At 39.9% G+C, this 22132-nt stretch overlaps 1 protein-coding gene across 3 annotated transcripts in view; it reads left to right on the top strand.

Moving 5' to 3' along the window:
* Window positions 1-22132, top strand: part of LOC139695051 (lachesin-like) — a 1045117-nt gene that overhangs the window by 448972 nt on the left and 574013 nt on the right. For all 3 annotated transcript variants that reach the window (XM_071593655.1, XM_071593656.1, XM_071593654.1), the window contains exon 2: window positions 1843-1905. In XM_071593655.1, coding sequence (XP_071449756.1) covers window positions 1843-1905 — 63 coding nt within the window. The remainder of the gene's footprint in view (window positions 1-1842; window positions 1906-22132) is intronic.

Raw genomic sequence — 22132 nt, 5'->3', positions numbered from 1 at the left:
CCAACTTAAATGCGGAAGACTGGTTGAATATTTTTTTCTTTATTTTATATCCTGTAAAGATATGCTTTATTCATACATTTGTCTAATTGTCCTACATTTGCAATTCGGAGACAATTGAAGCTCCACCTTTTGTGTGGTAATAACTTATTCCCAATGAATTTGCGGTCTTGTTTCTCTATTTTTTTCGTAATAATTATAATTTTAGGTGAGATTAATTTCCAGTTTCTTGATAAATATTTACCTTAAGGGAAATTTGTCAAATGTTTGCGAGGTGAGATTATTGAAAAGATATTACTCACAATCCTCTTCCAATATGCTGTATGAATTATTTTGGAGTTGTAAAATCAGAAAATATATTTAGTTAATCAGTATTACTCTGGGAATTCGTTTTTTTAGGTGTATTTAAGCATAATTTGATCACAAATGAATGTTTTCCGATGCTTGGCTTCAACTGCCCCGCACTAGGGAAACCTTTAGGGTGAGACTATATCCGTGCACATAATTATATCAGGTTAGCAGTGTCACCATTGTTCTTCTAATTAAATGTGAAACCAAGGGTAATTCATCTTCACCATTCTTCCTTCTACACCTTCCTCTACTCTTTTCGTTTGCGGCGTTGGTGAGACAGTGGGAATGTAATTCACGGCATAGGAGTTCCGCTGTTGAGTAATGAAAGAAATTTCATCGATCCAACATTTAGGCGTCTCTCGACAAGTATCAGATTTTGTAAATTATTACGATTAAAATACTGCGAAATACATTTTTTTGTTTTGAATAGTTGATAACTTTAAGGTAGCAACAGGTAAAATAAAAAATAAGCGAACAAAAGCTCAAGATAAGTTATATAAGAAGCCTTGGAAACGAAAAATGATGTATTTAACAACATAGTAAGATGACAGAAGCGAAATAAAGGTACGAGCAAGCAATCAATCAATGCTGAATGTGCAGGTGCGTTGTCATGGTGGAGGATCCATCCATCGTGTTCAGTGTGCGCTGTTGATTTTCCTAAAATAAACTCATCAGCTATCATTCGGACAGTTTTTCGACGATCGGTAAGGACAAGGGACCTCACACGATCAATGTTGTCGTCAACACAGGTGGTTGAAGGTCGACCCGGTCTTGCATCATCCGTGGCGTCTTGTTGGCCATCTTTAAAAAGGTTAATCCACTTAAAAACGGATGTTTTCTACCGAGTATTATCACCGTAAACAGCTGTCAACATTTCAGTAATTTCTTGATAACTTTTACCGAACTTCACCAAAAACTTGATGTTGTTTCGTTGCTCCGTGATTTCGTCAATTCCCATTTACGACAAGCAGTAAAAACAAGGACAAGAGAAACTAACATAACTGGCACATAACGCACAGCTCGACGATCCGCCAAGCACAAACGGCTGATTGGGTCTTAGACAACTAGCGCCGCTAGTGGGTGGGGCTATAACCCGCGTCATTGCCGCCTGATTGCACCAGTTTGCGTACTTATTGGTTGGACTACGTATGTGGTGGTAACGAAGAAATCAGTAGAAATGATATGTGTCCCAGAAATAACCTGAATTCGGGCGTTACAAATCGCTTTGTTTAGCTATTATTCCGTATAAAATATAATTTTCATAGATGAGGTTGTATTCTCGATAGTCTCGATATTTCTTTATTCTCATTTATCAGAAGAATCGGTCTGTTAGCCATACCTACTCAATTATGTATTCTGAAAATTCAAATTCATATTAACCTGGCTAATGCCTGACAAGATACATTGCTTAGACTTCTTTTTTGAAGTAAGTTACATTGAATACTAACAATTGTATTCCTGCAACATATTCATAAGTAATTGAATTGTTTTCAGGGAGAAGAACAAGGGACATGTCGACAGGAGGCAGTTCAAATGCACTTGAAGAATTCAGTGATGGTGAGTGACACCAATTATCATTGCAATCGTGATTGACATCGAGTTACTTTATTATATAATTTATCTGAGTACCCTGGGATACCTTCGATGCATGTCACTAACCGAAAAAGTTTTAAGGTGATAGTTAATCTCTCAGTCGCAACATTCTTTTTAACGGCAGGTCTTGAAATCAATGTATCGATGCCCTTGGAATAAAGATAAGGTTAATGAATAAGTCAGCATTCCTTAGGTCTTTTAGATAAATATGGAATTGGAAGCAGTACTTAATCCACCGGTCGAAACGGGGGAGAAATATTATTTTATTTTATATCTTTCCAACTTGGAAATGGTTACAAATGATATTAAGTCGGCACTTTCTATGCGTGAGTTCGCTTCATTTGGCATCAATTGCGTGGAATTTTATTAATGCCAGAGGGCTCAATTTACGATTCCCATAAATATTAAGGTTCTTTTTAAAAAAGAGGGGAATATACAGCGAAATTTCTAACGTCCCTTTCTCAGTCTTTCTCTCGGTCAACTAGCCGCGATGCTGAGTTTAAGTATAGTTTACATAGAGTATATAATATATATACATGTATATATATATATACATATGTCATGGAAGAAGAAGTAGTTCGACAACTATAGCTGAAAGAATGAAAAAGAGAGAGATGGGAGACGTAAAAGGATGTAGAAGAACCTTTGCCTTAGGAAATTTAGTCAAAAGGTACAAGACAGAGTATGGCTGAGAGAATTAGCTACTTCTGGTGAATTCCGTAAGAGGAAGGTGATAGGGATGGAGATCCAAAAGAACCAAAACACCTTAGGAAAGCGGACGGTTGGAAAAGAAATGCATAGATAAAATTATGGAGTGACTCCGTAATTCTAAAAGCTGTAATGCAGGTCTGGGCTAGAGTGAGGGCGGGAGACGGTGCTTTCACATTAGATATTCAGGATCAGCTTAACTATCACTTAAAATCAGTGCAGATTGAGAGTCCACAAAACGTTTACGATGAAGATAACAATTATTTACAAAAAATATCACATGAACTTTACTTGTCAATCCCTCCCAATGTACTGCAACCTGGACGTTATGGAAGGGTTTCCTTGCATTAGCACATGTACTACTTATGCAAATGTATGCAATGTTGAATGCAATAAAGTTTTAAAGTTTGGTTTTTTAATTTTTAAATAATAATTGTATAGCTATGTGATTGTTATGATTATGTATTTTGCGAATGAAGGACTTTTTACATGATTCACTAAGTTATAATACGTAGATCCTTTTTATTTTAGCCTAACGGTCTAATATGCCATTTTATAGCTGAACTATCCCCTTTGGGTGACTAGGACACGCGTGTGTTCAATACTGCTTTAATACTTTTAATTTTGTTACTGTCTTCACGACTCTATGATCTCCCGCCCCAATTACTCCACTGCTTACTCGTTTTATCAGAAATTTTGAACAAACGTAGTAGATTAATTCTGTAAGTTTTCAGATTTCATAATTAACGTTTTCTTCTAGCTTAATTAACATTTTTAAACGATTTCTACTAGATTATATTCATGACACAGTAGTATTCAACGGTTTCAGTGAAAATCTACGAAAAATTGAGTCATTTCTATGGAATTCTTTTTTTAAATATGGAAGTATTTCCAGTGGGGAGTTTTTTGATCACATCTGTATTTTCATGATTCATCTCTTGAATGAAACGTCTCATTAAAATAAAATCCGTTCTCCCATTCCTTTTATTTTCTCTACAAAGACGGTTCTAAAATAAAATCAATCTATCAGTAACACGTTCGGCATATAACACCGGAACAGTTGCTCACTGTTCAACAATTTCCTTACCCTTTGGTGTACGCGATCACATGTTTTTAAAGGGAATTAGTGACCACGGAAGCTATGCTGTTTGCGAAACACTGTGTGTGCCAAATCTCTCACCACACCTCCCGTTATCACAAGCATTTGAGGGGGGGGGGAGAGAGTGGCCGCATAAAAGTTTCCGTTTTGCACCTGATAGACCGTCCGCCTGAAAGGATGGCAGGTGGATGGGCGTTTGAGAATCGCTGTTTGAACTAATTACTCAAAGCCCTGTGTCATACGGGCTCGACCACCGCACAACGACGACTCCTCAGCACCGCATCGCGCGGGCGTAAGTAGGCTACGAAGCAATCAAGGGAAGGCAGGAATCCGCCTCAGAGCAGATTCGATCTAGGACCCATCGGGTGGAAGGGAAGCACATTAATCAATTCTCAAGGGTGTCTCCGAGAGTGACGGGGGCGGGGAATATTATGTGGAGGGAAGTGGGCGGAGGAACGTGTATGTGTGCATGTGGCAGGATGAGGGGCGGTGCCGTAGGGTTTGGGTATGGAGAGAGCAGTGTCACGGAGTGAGGTGTGGACGCAAACACGGCAATTGAAATGCAGATATCTGACTTTGGATTAACCAAGAACTATATCCCTCAGAATTATCTTACCACCATTGATGCACGTTGAAACATGGATGGAAGAATGTAAACACAAGGTTAGGCAAAAGGAAGTACAAAGAGTTAAATAATAAACTGAGGAGGGCAACAAACAAAGCAAAAAAGCATGGTGAAAGACGCAGTGCGAGGATATGGAAAGTTTGCAGAGGAAGGGTGAAATTGGGGTACTATACAGCAAGGTTAAATCACTATCGGGAAGTAAGAAGGAAGATCTGTGCTAACGGTTAGAGATAAGTCAAATAAGATAATAGTTGACACAGAAAAGATTCAAGAGAGATGGAAGGAATTGTATAGAAAAACGGTATATTACTTAGGCCAATAAGCTTAGTCATAGAAAGAGAACATGACGTAGAGGAAGAAAACTTAGGTCCAAGCATACTAGACGATTACATACATCCTGTAGAAAGGGCAGTAAGAGAAATGAAATTAAATAAGGCCGCAGCACTTGATAGCCTTGCTGTGGAATTACTATCATGAATGGAAAAATGTGGAAGTAAGAATCTATGTGGACTGATTTGCAGCATCTAAGAGGAAGTAATCTCCCCGGAAAACTGGTGAGATCAGTGTTACTCGAATTCCGAAAAGGTGTAAGTTACATCATGTGTGGACTACAGAACGATAAGTTTGATTCAGCTAAAGTTCTCAGAATCATAAGCAAAAGGATAGAGATTAGGGCAAATGATTACTTAGTGGAGATCAGTTTGGGTTTAGGAAAGGGAGAGGCGCGCGCGATACCATTGTAGTAATGAGATCTCTTATATAGAGGAATATAGAATAAAATCAGGAAGTATTTGCCTGTTTTGTAGATTTCGAAAAAGCGTTTGATAGAGTGAATTGGGAAAAACTAATGAGTATATTGAAGAAAATGGGAATAGATTGGAGGGAAAGGAGACTAATCCGCAACCTGTACATGTTTCAAACTGTTCAGGTGCGAGTGGGAGGCGGAGAACCCGGATGGGCAGTGTTAGGAAGAGGTGTAAGGCAGGGTTGTCCATTATCATTAGCGCTGTTCTACTTACACTATTAGGGACGTAAGAAGAATTGCACTAGGCAAAAAGGCCTTGACAAGGAGGAAGATGAGTAAGGATGTTAAGAAAAAGCTCGCCAAAACTTTTATATGGATCGTGGTTTTGAGCGGCGCCGAAATATGGTTTCTAAAGTAGAATGGGATTGGAGGCTTTTGAAATCAAGGTGTGGAGAAGGATGGAGAAGGTGAAACGGACCGAAAGGAAAAACTAATCAGAAGGCGCCAAGTATGTAGGGGGGAGAGGGGATTATTGGAAGAAATCACTTTGAGGCAGGAAAAATGGATTAAGGGCGTATTGATCGGCTGTGGGATGTTGAAGACTGTAATATAGGGGAGAATGTTTGGTAAACGAGGAAGGGGCAGGGATAGGATAGGGATGTTGGACGGGATGAAGGGAGGAAGGAAGTACTCAGAGATGAAAAGGGACGTGATGTAGAGTAAGTTGCTGGATTGTGTTTTGTTTAGAGCCACAACATATTTATTTGGTAGTTGTGTCCATCTCAAATCCTACTAAACTGGTAGATTATTATATTAAGTACCCTTCAAGCTACTGCTAGGGTGTGTGGCAGGGGGTAATTACACAATAGATTGCTTTTTACCCGAAAGTCTTTCCCCTACTAGCGCAATTAGACAAGGTTTTTCGGATCCCTGGTCCTTCTTGGCAAAAACAGGCATCTGAAATCTATGTGTTGTGCACTTGATCACTGTAATTGACATGGCCATGACCTCTCCTACCGTATCAAGATGGGACGTTAAGGATACATTTGCATCATCATCGCTAAAGAGATATCCTTCCAATTTATGCAAGAGATGGAATATGTAATATAACTTTCGCTTCTTGAGTGAATCCCAACTTAGAACCTCTAATAACTTTGATACGTTCTTTGGTTTTTCAAGAAAAGGTTTGACGTAGATAGCTTCTCTACGCAGCCCGCAATCTAATACGGCAATCAATCCAACTTCATAAAGATCCCATACTAGATTGGCTGCAAATTCTAAAATCAGGGGTAAACACTTATTCTTATCTTCTGCACTTTCTAAATTCAAAATTTTAAATTTTATTCGATCACACCTTAGTTTTATAAGCTAAGAAGTAGGGCAAATGTTCGCGCAATTATATGCATGGTTTTGTATCTTATATGATGTTCACCCTCGCTCTCGGCCTGCGAATAAATGAATTCACCCCGCAGTGACATCGCGTTTGAATTCCCTATAAGCTCGCTGAACAAAATAAAGATGAAAACATGCTTGTAAAATGTATTTTGACAAGCCAAGCATACTTGTTAATTAATGCATCGAAACATATGGAATTAAAATTCGGTCATTAATTTTTTTTAATAATGGACATTATTTTGACTTTAATCTGAGTAGTTAGACTACCCCCTCTGTGACCACCATGAGTGGTTGTTAATTATGAGTATACTGTTCTACGATGTATCCGAAAACATGTGGTATCATACTGATGATATGTATACGTTAATATTGTACACCACTAAGGAGGCAATAAAAATGGATTAAGGGCGTATTGATCGGCAGTAGGATGCTGAAGACTGTAATAAAGGGGTGAATATTAGGCTAACGAGGAAAGGGTAGGAACAGGGTAAGGATGTTGGACTGGATGAAGGGAGGCAGAAAGTACTCAGAGATGAAGAGGGACATGATGTAGAGTAAGTTGCTGGGTTGTGCTTTGTTAGGAGTCATTAAATATTTATTTGGTAGTTTTGTCCATCCAAAACCTACCTCAACCGGTAGATTACTTAATAATGATAATAAGTGTACCCACTAGAGGTGAATGGGAAGGCTGCCATAAGATATTTCTTTCAAAATACTTTACGTATCACCATTGAGACTGTTGATCGTATTACGACCATCTCAAGTCTATGTTAAATTGTTTTGTGTGAGTTTGTTTCGGGCGAAGATCAGTCATTGTTTACTGGATATTGCCATTCTAAATGTTACTCAGTGGCTTGAAAGCTCAGTCTTGAAATTTTCAGAAACTGAAGCGCATGATATATACCAGAGGCATACGCGGTAAACTTTCGTTTTTTTAGTGGGGAAAAGACCGTTTGAAGAGTTCGTTAAAAAGTATATTTTCAATTTCATTTCTTTGCGTATTTATTAGTTTTTTCAATGGAGGGATGAATCGGAATTAATTTTAGTATGAGTTACTTTAGGATTAGTGTTATAATTATTTAATAAAATAATGAAAATTTACATTGCCTATAGTATTTTATTTTCGGACGACCTGTATCATCGCTGAGGCGATATCATCAGGTGATCTGCATGTGACATCTGATGATGTCGCCTTATCAATGTAATCGGTCGCTCCTAAATGGATTACCTATGATTATATTTAATGTTTTAGTGCTTTAATATACATGACAAAGTAAAGTGTGAAACTATAGATTTCATTATTATAATTATTAGTTAGTCTATGTTTGAGTTAGGCTTAGGACGGGCTCAATATTTCTTTCCTCCCTTAATTTTGTCCAACATGCCCATCCTTTTTCTTCCCCCACTGCGCCTACTTCAAGTCTTTACTATCATAGAGTACAGCATTCTCTAGCCGTTCCAAATGCTGCGCATCTACCTTTCTTTCCTCATTTGGATTTTTTCCATCATACCTGTTTCCTTTCTTGCTATTTCAAAGTCTATTTCTTCGCTCGTGTCCCAATCACATTTCATAAGGTTCCATGATAAATTATTGCATTCTAAACGGTCTTGGCAGTGGGATGTTGAAGACTGTGATAGAGGGTAGAATGTTGGGCAAACGAGGAAAGGGAAGGAACAGGATAGGGATGTTGGACGGGATGAAGGGAGGAAGAAAGTACTCAGAGATGAAGAGGGACCTGATATAGAGTAGGATGATGGATTTTGTGTTTCGTTCGGAGTAATAAAATATTTGTTTGGTAGTTGTGTCCATCCAAAAACCTACTTTAACCGGTAGATTACCTTAAAAAAAACGGTCTTATTATTTCCTCGTCTTGGAAAAGATTTCAGGTGAGTCAAATATGCTAAATTTTGGCGAACAAGCTCATTGGGCGATTTCGCACATTATAAGGGGATGCGCAGAATCGAAAAATCAAAGCAGAGAACACATAATGAAGAAGGCCTAATATCTAATGTGAAATATTTTCGGTACAGCGACCTATCTCTAAGTGAACCAAGAAAAACAATTCATACCTACCTATGCATTGCGTCATTCTTTACTCGTTGATGTAATGTCATATATTTTAGATCCTCGTTGTATCAATTGGTCAAAGCAATACAGACTAGCGTGGTAAATTCAATGAGCCTACCAGCAGTATCATAGGCATTGTAAATGACATTTTTACAATATCTGTTAATAGTTAAACCACGTTCAAAGCTTCATATATTCAATTAAAATTTCAATTCGCTAAAAAAAGGTTTTTCTGTTTTTTCTTTCTTCTGGCCATGGATTTATTACTCAAAATCATCCCCAAAACTGTAATTGCCATTCATTCTTGTTCATTGGGAGGCAGCCGTTAACAATTTTAATATGTTTGTCTTCTTTGGTTATTCACTGTTTTTTTATGTGTACTACATATCGTTCGCACATCCCCTCTTGTGATAATTCATTCGGAGATGCCTTTGAATGGTGCCAAGTGGAGGAGACAGATTTCAGACTTAGGTATTCGTTTCAGGGGGACGCTCCAGCGTACCAGTATTACGGGTGAAAGCCCAAAGACAAAAGACGCTCTGCAAGGGGAATGGACTGAGTGGGAGGAGTAGGAGAGGGAAATTGTTGAAAGGACAAGTCGCTGTGACATTACCGAGAACCACCAAAATGAGCACTCGTATGTGGGAGTCGAGGCGAGGATTCAAATCACGGAGGAAGAAAGAGGAGAAAAATGGCGTTCTGGGAGACATCTACTTACTCAGTAAGTAGGGAGGAGAGAGAGAGGGGGGAAGGAGGGTGGGGGCGGAGGGGAGGAAGTCGCGGGGGTGGGGAGTGGGGGGAAAATGAAACAGTCAGCTAGAAATACTTCCGCGCGGAAGGAAAAGAGGAGTGCTGGAAAATAATCTTTCCTAGCAGTCCAGGACGAGGTATCCCGCTGAGCTGCTCGCGAAGGAAGACGGGGGCTTGGTCATTGTCCCCCTTCCTCCCCCCCACGTCTCCTCCTCTTCAGCCAACGTCCGTCCTCTCTTGTGCAAGCGGCCTCGCACCCCTCCCCCCAGATGCCAAAATCCTTTCCACCCCACGGCACCAAACGAGCCCCCCCTTTCCACTTCCTTTGCCGCGCGCTGTCCCCTGCGGACGTAATGGGGCAGAACGCTTGGCTGGGCAGACGAAGTCATTTGTCTGTTGGAGCGAGACGTTCCGAGGGCAGAAAAGGGGGCGAGCGGATGAGTGTACCGGAGGGCGAGGGGGGGGAGGCGAGGGTGTGAGGGGAGGTGAGTGGGGGGGGGGAATCTTGGTCGAATACTCGGAGGGTAGAGGAGGAGGAGGGCGAATGGGAGGTTGATCAAGATGGCGTGAGTTGGCCCTCCACCGGTCGCCATTCCTGGAATCGTCCGCGGATGTTTTATCGCCCGAAACGTACTCGCGTCTGTGTCACACGTGATTTTCCCCGAGCTTCCTTAATGTGATGGCGTTGATTGTTTGACGGTTAGTTGCCCTTTTCCATTCTCTCACTTCACCACTGGAAAATATACGTAGTGTCGTCAACGCTGTATTTTTTAACGGTCTCACTGTTCTCTTTAATTATGAAATACATGGTTTTAATACAAATTATCGGGAAAAGGCTAGAAAATATAAATTTATTTCAGACTACAATAACTGAAAATTCTTTCAAGTACATCCCTTGAGCGTCGATACACTTTTGCCAGCGGCTTTATCACGACTCAAAGGCACGAGTACTCGTTGTTCGAATACTGAAAGAACCGTAGGAGACCGCGTGCAAGCTTCTTTGGTGGCACTTATGGTCCACTGGTAGGGTCCACTCTTTGAGGGAGCATTTCAGTTTTAGGAATAGTAAATAGCCTGCGGGTGCCAAGTCGAGACTGTAAGGGGGTTGGGGATTCGTTGTGATGTCGTTTTTTGTTAGGTGGTCGGTTACCTTGGAGCCTCAAGCGCTCCAGAACTTCGGGTCGGGTTTAGGTAGCGCTTTTCGGTGAGAATGTTGTGAAATGTCATCTTATCAATGTCTATTCGATCAGCGATCATGCGTACACTTACTCCATTGTCTGAATTCAGCACTTCACGCACACGCCAGGAAAACATTTTTACCGATACTTTGTTTACAAACCTATGAGCAGGAAAAAATTTAATTGATTTTTCGATCAAAAAAAATGTGTCGTGTACAAATTTCTTGAAATATGAACACTGTACGACTGCGGCAATAAATCTTAAATATATGAGGTATAAATAGGCCTATAGTACGAGGTATAAATAGGAAATCTACCGGTTAAAGTAGGTTTTGGATGGAAACAAATACCAAATAAATATTTTGTTTCCCCTAAAAAAACAGAACCTAACATCCTGCGCTATATCAGATCCCTCTTCATCTCTGCATACTTCCTTCCTCCCTTCATCCCGTCCAACATCCCTATCCTATTCCTCCCTTTTCCTCGTTTGCCTAATATTCTCTCCTCTATTACAGTCTTCAATATCCCACAGACGATCAATACGCCCTTCATCCATTTTTCCTGCCGCCATAGGATTTCTCCCAGCAAACCCCTGTCTTACAATTTCAAATCGATTAGCCGAAATTGTCAAATCATTTTACCTTATGTTTCTTGCTGTTAACATCAAATCCTGTTTGAGGAAAAAAATATTCCCATGAATCAATTGTCACGGCAGTCGGGTTTATTTAGCTTCTTGCTGGCGAATGCTGGGCTCTCAAAAATGGGCGTTAAAATATTCCTTCTCCGTCAGTGAAAAACTAGAATGATTGACATTTTTCTTAAATATTAAGTCGTGCATGCAATTTCTAGGCTCTTCCCAATATCTCTCGGCCCATACTATCCAATTAGTGGATGAGATGACACTTTCAGTTCACTCATAACGAGATTCACGCAGCAATGACGTAATTTTCGAAGGCAATCCTTTTGGTTATTTTGCTGGAATTGCTGTAGATCTGGTGTTATTTCTTAGTCCTGATAAGCTGTTTACCTAAACCTCTAACAATATAATATTATGTAATGCATTGATTAGCATAATTAGAAATTGGAAATTAAGAGCCGGCCAACATTTTATAATGCTGTTTTTTTGGTATTTTGGAGACAAGGATTGAGGTTATATCGAAGTTCGGTGGGCGAACCAAAAAGAATGAGGAAGAGAAAAAGCATTTTGAACGAGATAAAGATAGGTTTGAAATAATGAGGAGCCGAAAAAGAGAAAGTGAGTGCAGAAAATGATGCTAATTTTGTCCTGGGGTATTCCATAAACTTACTAATAGTGTACTAGTGTAATAGTTAACTGGAGCGTTACCGAACTATTCAGGTCAGCGAGGCTGCAAAGTGACGTTTCATTCAACTTTGATATTTTTTACCTTACAGTTATTACATGCTGGTTTCTTTTACTTCGAAAGATTTTTCTGTCTTCTTTGCCAGCATAGTCCGTTGTACGAGTAGACATTTAGTACGTTACATCATACCCATATCCAACCTTTCTCCCAAAAATCAATGCAAAATTTCCCAAAATATATAAGGAATTCATTTTTTTATTTTTTAAAAATTAGATTACATCTCAAAACTGTGCAGAGTACATTTGTAAGGCTACCTTCAGTTAGTATTTTAAGCATAGATTTAATTTAATTTACAAGTTAGTATTCTGTAAAAAAAACGACCCCTCGCACACATTTCCCATTAGTGAAATGTGTGACAGGACCTTTGAGAATTGGAATGAAAAAAATTTACTCCTGACCCATTTATTTTAATGTCAAAAATGATTTCCTCCGTGATTTTACGATATGATATCAAATAAATAATTTAAACTAATCAAATATGGTGCCACGTGAACATGCTGCAATGCACAATTGGACCTGGTCATCTCATGTGTAACGATAAATAACCAACTGAATACGGTTCTAATCTGAAAACAACTTTCCTCTGCACCGGAGTAGTTAAAGCAGAAAGGAATGACGGAGGCAAAACTGAATAGACTCGCAAGTTCTGGGAACTCCTCTGTCTGCGGCGATAGAGGTAACAGGTTTGGTCGGGAAATCCACGGGCATGCATTGCTCCGTAATAGCTCCTCCAGACTGGAAAGAGAGAGAAAGAGAGAGAGAGAGTGACAGGGACTTGAGTATCTCCACCCTCCCACATTTAATTACGGCTTTTTCCATGCAGCGCAGCGAGGCTGCGAGAGAATGAACTCACAGAGTGATGAAGGGAGACCAACGCCGAACGCCGCCGTTCCGAAGGGCCTTATTTCTCTCCCGACGCATAGCGCCCAATCCCAGAGACCACCACGCCCATTTCCCTCCCACTCATCGCCCGCGTTCTCCAAACTCATCGCGCTAAGAGCTTTAAGTGTCCATCGGACTTCATTTCAAAGGCCAGAAGCGGAAGTGAGGATCAAATATTTGTTTCCTCTGAACTTTTGAATGTTTTTGATAACGAATACCGTGTCGATGAATTAACGCGTGGTTGGATGACCCAAAGGGAATTCCGTAAAAACGAGTGGATCGTCGGCTGTTACAGGAAATAGTCCCTAGACTACAACTGGACTGACTCAATGTATGTTGGATTGGCTCCTGGAGTGCATCTCGGAGACTCAAATGACGAATTTGACGAGACTTTAAAACATTTTTAAGGAATCTAACGTAAAAATAACTGTCTGGTCAGTTGGGCGTGGCTATTTACTAAAGAAAAGTAATTTGATTTAAATTTCAAATATTCTTACTGGCATTAATAAGAGAAAAAAGGTACTAAAACTGAGATGATGCACAATTAAGAACACTGGAAGCCTGTATAATGGAACCGGTTGCCTACGCTACGCAAGAGTTGTTTATCAATAGCTGCGTAAAACGAACATGAGTTCTGATTGGGTATCACCATTCAATATCATGTACATCTTGTCTTGAACGAGTCTTGAATGAGTCGGGTAATGCGATCGCATATCAAGAGCTATCATTTTCATGGGAAATTAGTTCGGATTACGATGAATGTACAACAACATGAATTAAATTATGTTGATATAAGAAACGTAATATGAACATGAGCCAAATGGTTAAAAATGACATCCGCGGGACCAAGGACCCCTCTAACCTTGATCTTCCTGATCATATTTCACCCTTTTCCTTGAAGTCGTCCTTTGCCCATAATTGGACTTCCTGCTTACGTCTGATGATCTGAGTATTCCTTAAGGCTCTTTGTGGAGGGCTCTTTTCTCTGTCGAGGGATGTACCTATTGCCAATTTATTTAAAACTGACGACGCATACTGTGAATATATCTTGTTAGCTTGCTATTTGAATTATTAGAATATTGTGCGCTGAGAGGGTCTGTTTTTAGCCACCTGAATAGCTTCTAACGTTTCAATTAAGTACCGATTTATGGAATCCTGTGCTAAAAAACTCTTTATTTATAAATTACTGATGTAAACTTTCGGTATTTGATAGATTTTACATTAAATACGTTCAATATGTTAACCTTTTTATGGAAATGTTTTCGTATTTCTGTTATATTACTTTCAATCAGACACATTCCCATCATTTTGGATATTATGTTTCCTACTTCGGTAAAATTCAACCGATAATCCGTGTCGATAGATCATTGAGACAAAATTGAATAGAAGTTCATACCGGCGAATAATTTCTCTTCTCCAAATTACATTTACCAACAGGAATCTATTAGTTATTCACACCGTGTCGGATCTTCTTCATTGGTTTTTAAAAGAAGGCGTTCTCTTCCATGTGCTCAAACGCGATGATCCACGTAATATTCCTACCATTTCAGCAAAACGCCTGTCTATGCAAAATCTTAGATGAGCCCTTCATTAAAAATTGATATAGGATTCAGCTTCATTAATTCGTATTGGTGTTATATCTACTTACGTGCCCACGTCCTCGTTATATATTTCCCTGCAATGTTAAGATTTTTTTAATTTGCATTTTTATATTCCTCTGCCACCGAATGCGAGCGTTATATGCCCGGTTTATACGTGCAGAATTTTAATGGCTACAACTCCTTAGGGGGCATATTAGGCGAAAAGGTTTGGAGAAAACATTTTACGACGGGAAGTACAAAGTATAAGATCACAAGGGATGACGGCTGGAATCAGTCGACGCTATTTAAGTTACCGTCTGGTCCGATCGATACTCAAAACTCACGGTAGCCCTGCGAGCACGCAAGAGGCTCCACAAAATACCACACCTAATGCGGTTAATCAAACTCTCTATCGTTAGAGGGGATATCAGTCGGTGTGCCCCGCCAGTAACTCCCCCAATTCCAGAGTGAGCGGTGTAAACAATGTTTCTGGTGCAGTGGACGGTGCTCGGGAATCGATGAAAGATCACCTGGAAGGATAGTTGGGAAATGAGGAAACAGTAGAACTTCCGTGCACCCTACCCTCGCTCGCCCTGCTGGGTCGATGAATTGCTTTTTTTCTGTAATATGGTCTGCGCCAGAGATATGCAAATGGGTCATTTGTGACTGCCTCGGAACAATAACTGATTTGTTACGATCGGTGCCAATGTTTTCTCTCGTGCCCGATCTCAGAAATGAATCAATTAAACAAATGATTGGTGTTATTGTATATCATTTAAGATAGGTTTTCGATGGACGCAAACCGTACCCTCGTATGTTTCTTGGACTTATCCACTCAAAACTTCTTTCTGCCTTCCACATTCTTCCTACATTCTTCCTTTTCCTACACGTGCCTTATTTGCTCAACATCCACCACTCTATCATAGTCTTCGACATCCCATCGCCAATCAAAATGCTCTGCATTCATTTTATAATCTTTCATCTAACTTCATCAAATCATAATTAATTTTTCCCAACCAAATAATACATTTTTGTATAGCTTATTCTTAATGCTATCATAGAACAACACATTGCATAGTTTTGAACATTATTATTTACCATTAATAGTGAAATAAAGTAGGTATCACTTACAATTAGCTCGGTGCTGGATATTTCCCATTCCAGTTTGTTCTCAAGATAAAGATCATTTGAATTGAATCCTGGGGACATCTCATGTCATAAACTGACAGCTCGGTTTCGACTGCTTTATTTTATTTTAATTATCCACTAAGAGTCGTACGCTGCCTAATTGTAATTATTATTGGTATTCTACCGTTTCAAATATTTTTTGAGCAACACAGTCTAAACAAAGCTTTATTACTTTGCCTCTTCTATCAAAACACACCCTGACATCCGACGATAAAATGAAACCTTCAGTTCCGCATACTTCCTCCCTCATGCCGTCCAACACCCCTATCCCATTCCTACCCTTTTCTTGTTTGCCTAACATTCTCCCCTATATCACAGTCTTTATCAACCCATTGCCAATCAAAATGCTCTCCAGCGATCTTTCCTGCCTTCTTTGGATTTCTCCCAGCAATCCCCTCTCCTCCTCCACCATACTCAGCACTTCCTTATTTGTTTTCCTTTCTGCCCATTTCATCATCTCCATCCTTCTCCACACCCACATATCAAAAGCCTCCAATCTAAGCCTGCCGTCCTGTTTCCATAACCTAGTTGGAAATGTTTGCACCCAATAGTAATTTTTTTGAGTGAACCTTAAGTATGTAATCATCAGCATAAGTTACGACTAAATGTAATGTTAAAGGGTGCTTGAAATTTTGAGATGGGAAAGATTGAGGAGAGGATGGGTAAGAAAAGAATGGAAAGGCTATAATCATAGGAGTGAAATACCCTCGTTCTTTCATGGTGAATGAATGGATGAGTCTAATCATCAAACAGATGAATATTAAAGATAAGAAAATGGTTTGAGGGAGAAGGGTTCCGATAAATATGTGGATGAAGGTGTCAAAGGGATTGTGAAGTTAATTAATATTTGAAGTCTTATCAACAATATAGCATGAATGAAGCAATTTGTGAATGGCAAAGGTAAAAAACATGTTTTGTAGAAGGAGCGTAGAAAATCTAAGTTAAAAATCGGGTTTTCTCAGATTAATTACTCTAATAATCGAATCGCGTGAAGAGATGATAATAACTTACTTAATAAAATGATAATAACTTACTAAAGGAATTGTATGAAAGGAATTGCAGGGTGTATTCCTTCAGCAATGCTCTTCGGTGGTTCTTGCACATTAAGTTAATCCAATCATTTTCCCACACGCGGTTTTTGTGTGCCTCTCGTGGTCCCCGAGATATTTTCTCTTCGCCCACTTTATTATCATTCGCGGACCTAATCATAGTTTCCATGTCATTAAGTTTTCATCGCTTTTAATAAATCAAGATAAATTGGTATCAATTTGAATCTGCTTGGTGATCATTGGTGAAATGTTTTTGACGTGCAAATTTAAAAAAAGTCAATTATTTTGTAAAGGAACCTATATTCTTTGTTTAGTTACTTGCTCGCTTTTTGGCACGCATATTTCTAACAATTAATTAACTCTCTAAATCCAACAAAGCTAACTAATATCTGCTATTAATTTAATTTTTTCAAAAAGTGTGCATTATTTTTTTATTCTTGTCAACAACTCTCTTTTCCTGTACATTGCGTTCTTAGGTTGCGGTGGTTCGGGGGTATAGCGTTGGACTACTTGGACTGAAGGGGCCCGGGTTCGATTCCCGGGCAAGCCTCAGCAAAATATTTATTTGGCAGTTTTGCATATCCGAAACCTAGCTTAAGAGGTACATTACATAACAATACATGCATATATATACATATATGTGTCGGTCGCGGTAGTCCAGTGGGTAGAGCGTTGGACTGCTGACCGGAGGGTCCCGGGTTCGATTCACTCTGGCGGGCACTCTGGGTACCTGCAGCTCCACCCAAGCTATGTGATTTTCCGGGTACCAGGTCTTCCTGGGAAACCATAACCGGCACAGGGAAAGGAACTGGCCCCCCTACCCTGATGTGTGAATTTCACACCCTATAGGGCTTAGTACTGGGTGAACTCTACCATCACCTACTAAACCGACCTTCGGGTTGATTACTGTGCGTTCAATGTTACACTACCTAACAAAAAATTCAATCGTCAATTGATTTAAAATACCTTTAAATATCAGGAAACGCTTGATGGGTTTTTAAACCTAATGCAGCGATAATTATTATATTGAGAAATGAGATTTCGGAATTAAAAGCACGCATTTTACATCAGATTATGATGTTATATCTATATCTATACCTTAAGATTGTTTATTGACAACGATATGACGCCAGTATGTACGCATTAAATCATGCTTTAAAATAATTGATAGAAGTTCATTGTCTTTGATGTGCAATTCCACTTGCCCTCAGAATCTTACATCGGCGCCCTTTAAACTTAGCCTTTGACATGCCATTTTATTCTGTAAAATGACAAACCAGTTAATTTCAAAATTTGATTAAAATGTATAAAATGCCATAGCAAAAACAGGGAGAATCAATACGTTAAACAATTGCCGTGGTCAGATCATTTATTATTTTGGAACATTATAAATGCAGAATATTTGTTACAAAATTCCTGACGTATTTTTGGCTCAATCCCGGACTCGGGTTATTGAATTCCTGCGGAGAATACCTCGCAAACTTCAGTGATCGATCTACGAAGCTTCGCCTTCCGCTGTTCATTTGTTCCCCTCTTCATTGACTGCGACGCTTCTCGCAAGGGACGATGGTCGTTAAGAGAATATTTATGGCGAAGGCACACGTAAAAACCTCTGAATTAAAGTTTCAACACTTAAAAAAAAGAAAAAAACGAGAATAAACCAAAGGAGACGTCCGAAGGCATTTCGTTTAGCCATTGCACAACGTTTTTCAGACCCTACTCCCGGATATGTATATGTAACTATCCGTTTCCTTCCTGGATTGTGATCGCAAGGGATTGGCTTGAGAACCATTTTATAACCCCCACACTCCATCCCCTTCCTTCCATCCCTTCCCCCTGCTGGATGCTCCAGAAAGATGCTGACTCCGCCGACCGATCTCTCTCCCTCCCCCCCCCCCAACCAACCCTCTCAATTCGGACCTTGTCCCCCTCAACCCAGTGCCCCTCCCATCAGTACGGACAAAGCTCCATTCCGGGGCTATTCGAAAGCCTTCTCCTCCTCTACCACGTTCCCTTACTCGCCTTTACTCACCCTTCCCCCTTACGAAAAAAAATACGCCCACTCTTTTTGGCCACAGATTGTCTTGGTCGAATTCCTAAGCCTCCGCCTCTCTCTCGCATAAGACATCAGCCTCCCAATATCTGTCCCCCATTCTCCCCGCCCGGGCATGTATCTTCCATCTTCTCGCACAGGCGCCCTCTCGGGTCCTCTCCCTTAGGCCCTTCGACCTCAACCCCCACCCCCTCGCTCCCAGACCGTTCCACTACCTAACCGTCGTCCGGCACCTCAATCCTCCTCCTTCCTTCTCCTCATTCCTTTCCTTCCTTTCTCTCTCCCCAAGTATTCCTTTTCTTGGGGTGGGGGTTTGCCCGGACGAGGGGATAAGGAGTTTGCCTCCCCCCGTCGTATTTTTTTGTCTTTTAACCAAAGGGTCGCATCACGTCAGCGAAAATGCGTCCACTTTTAAAGGAAAGCCTCCGGGAATGGTTTTTTTTTAGTCTTTACAAAAGGTGCACATCGGAGACCCAGGGTCGGCTAAATAGTCAAATATAGATAGGGATTGTCCTACCGCTCACATAGACATGAAGTGCTATTAATCGGACCAATAGCTTGGTGAAACATTTGACGAGGTTTGAGTCATTTTTCGGAGGATTTCGTGAGATTATTGATAGTCCCCATCCTAAATTATGGAAAGAGATCAATAAATTAGAATTTGCATGTACGTGAAGTGTTCTCAGGTTAATCAACATGAGGATGAGAGTAGGGCCAATGAGAACTTAGGGGATGATCAGTTGGGGTTCAGGAATGGGAGAATCGCCCGTGATGCCATTTCAATAATGGAGTCACGAATACAGGAGAACATAGAATCAGGAAGTATATTTCTATGCTGTATATTTATCAAAGGAGTTTAGTAGATTGAATTGTATGGAATGTATAGCGAAAAAGGGGTGAAAATTGGTGTAAAAGGAGAGTTATCCGCCACCTGTGCATGCCTCAGCCTGCTCTGGTGTAAATTGGGTATGGAGAGTCCGGATGGGCAGTGCTAGAAAGCAGTTTAAAGCAGGGTCTTCCATTATCACCGGTGTTGTTGAATTTTTATGTAAAATATGTGGTTTCATTGATATTATAAGAACTGGATACACAGAATACACGTAGGACTGAAAGACGGGGGAACATTATGAAACCATTTACTTTTGGTCATGTTCAAGCTTTAGCTTGTCAGTCAGCCAAGGGTTTATAAGAATTGCTAATTGTTCTACAGGATCCGAGCAATAGGTATAGGATGACATTTATTGAAAAAGAAACAAAGATTTTGCGGTTCTCGTGAAAGAGAAAGGCTAAGGTAAACATGAAAATAAGAGTATATTGACTAGAGTAGGTGAAACAGTTTACCTATTTTGGATGTATTTTTGATAAAATTGGTAGTAGTAGTAGTATTTAGGGGAGGCGACCGACAGCTGAGGTCATTTGCGCCATAGGGGATGGACAGGAAAGGATGAAGGGTGGAGAGAAACCCGGCGTCGGCATTAGCCTGCTCTTTACGAAAGGCGCCAAGGGGTCCACAGCTGAACGTCCCATCCGACGGACGGAGTACTCTCTCAAAGTGCCCTCCACAAAGCACCTCAAGTAGGGATCGAGATGCCTCTGAAAAATATTCAACACCGCCGGGATTTGAACCCGCGCCCTCAGGGTGGGACAAAATTGGTCAAAGTAGTAGGGGAATAAGAAGAGGAATCGCATTAGGCAAAGAAGCTTTCACAAGGAGGACGGAATTGATGACAGGAACTTGGAGTTAACAAAATTAAGAATAAGCTCGTCAAAACTTCGATATGGATGTGGTTTAGCTCGGCGTGGAAAGATGGTCGATGAAGCGAAATAATGAACGTAGATTGGAAGCTTTTGAGATGTAGGTGAGGATAAGAACGGAAGAACTAAATTAATCGAAAAAAAAACATGCATAAGAGCACTAGGCCTAGTGGGGAGGAAGGGAGGAACCAAAGAGTGTTTCAATCGAGGATTGAGAGCATTTTATTATGAAATGGAATGTTGAAGACTTTGGTAGAGTGGCAAGATAGAACGTCTGGCAAGTGAATTTGGTGGAGGAAACGTATGTGCCATTTGCAGTTATAAAGGGTATTTAAAATTTAGGAACGGTTCTTTGTTGTGCCTATTGCCGGAATGTAGGGAGATGAAATGAATCCGAAATTTAGAAAGAGCTCATTGTGGTGATGGGTCTGTTTCAGGTTAGGTCTTGTTAGACAAGGCTAAGTAATGTGTTTAATCTACGTGCAAACAAATCATACTTTTAACGAATTACCACCTAATGCAATAATAAACCGGTTTGTGATGAATAAAAATACATTTATGCCATCGTAATCGATATGTGTTAGATAAAAATCATTTGTTGTCCCATTAAGAGTCTTGGGCCTAGAATAGTCTGTATTTGTGCTCACTACCCCTATCTCTCGATTCCAAAAATACACTTGTAGAACTAAAAAGAGAGGCAACTTGTTTATATTTTTTTCACATAATTAGGAGAATATTAATCCGATAGGATTCCGATTTTTCTTTTATCTGAACAATTACAATATAAATCACAGATTCGAATTTGAATCGGTGGAACTGTTCCATAATAACAAAGACGAAAGCTCTTGCAGTTTCCACTCAATAAGGATTTATTTGTGACCAGTTCAATGAGCTACATTATTTCAATGAAGTGAACCTTTTAATGTACAGAGTCCAACATGAGATGGGGCAAGCAGGGTGTCCCCACATACTGGGAGGGGTTGTGGGAGAGGCGAGTGGAAAAAACGGAAGATGTTGAGAATGGAATGAACAAACAAGGGTAAACGTATTATTCAAAAATATTTTCCCTTGCCAAGGACGAAGGTATTCTAATGAATATAGAAGGCGAAAAACTCGGCTACTCATTTAATGGGACGAAATAACTATTTTAAAGTGTGGAATAGCCCGTATTATTCAAAACATTTTTGATTTATTTGTAAAGTATGTGGAAATGACATTTGACGTTGAAGTTAGCATTGTACAACATTAACCATACCATACCGATATGAGGGTTTGATATGACATAACAGAAATATGAGAAAAATTTCTGCCATGGCTCCGATTCATAGATTATAATATAGTGTTTATATCATTACGTTATTGCATAATGTATAATGCAATCGTACAATTTTATCCGATGTTACCATTTGTTAGAAATAGTCATGTTTATTTTTATATTTACATGAGAGTAGTTATCCGAAATAGTATTTTAATACAGTACTCGTTTCTTCACATCGTATTCTAAAGAGGCGTGAGTTTATACATATTTCATTGAAACTGTACTCTCAATCCAATGCAGAAATTGACCCCGTCCAAATTCCTCGTTCCAAGCCATTTAAACCCGAAATTATCCCTTCCTGCGCGAAGGGAAATTGTGTCTTATCTCCAATGGCACGCCTAACAGGAAATTTCCCAACCCCTTTAATTGACTTCCTTTCTTATTCTGTCATGCATACGGACTCTACCCATGCAGTC

Source organism: Hetaerina americana, unplaced genomic scaffold (genome assembly GCF_022747635.1).
Source record: "Hetaerina americana unplaced genomic scaffold, ioHetAmer1.1.p SCAF_6, whole genome shotgun sequence".
NCBI classification, from domain to species: Eukaryota; Metazoa; Arthropoda; class Insecta; order Odonata; family Calopterygidae; genus Hetaerina; species Hetaerina americana.
This window is presented reverse-complemented; position numbering and strand designations above follow the sequence as displayed.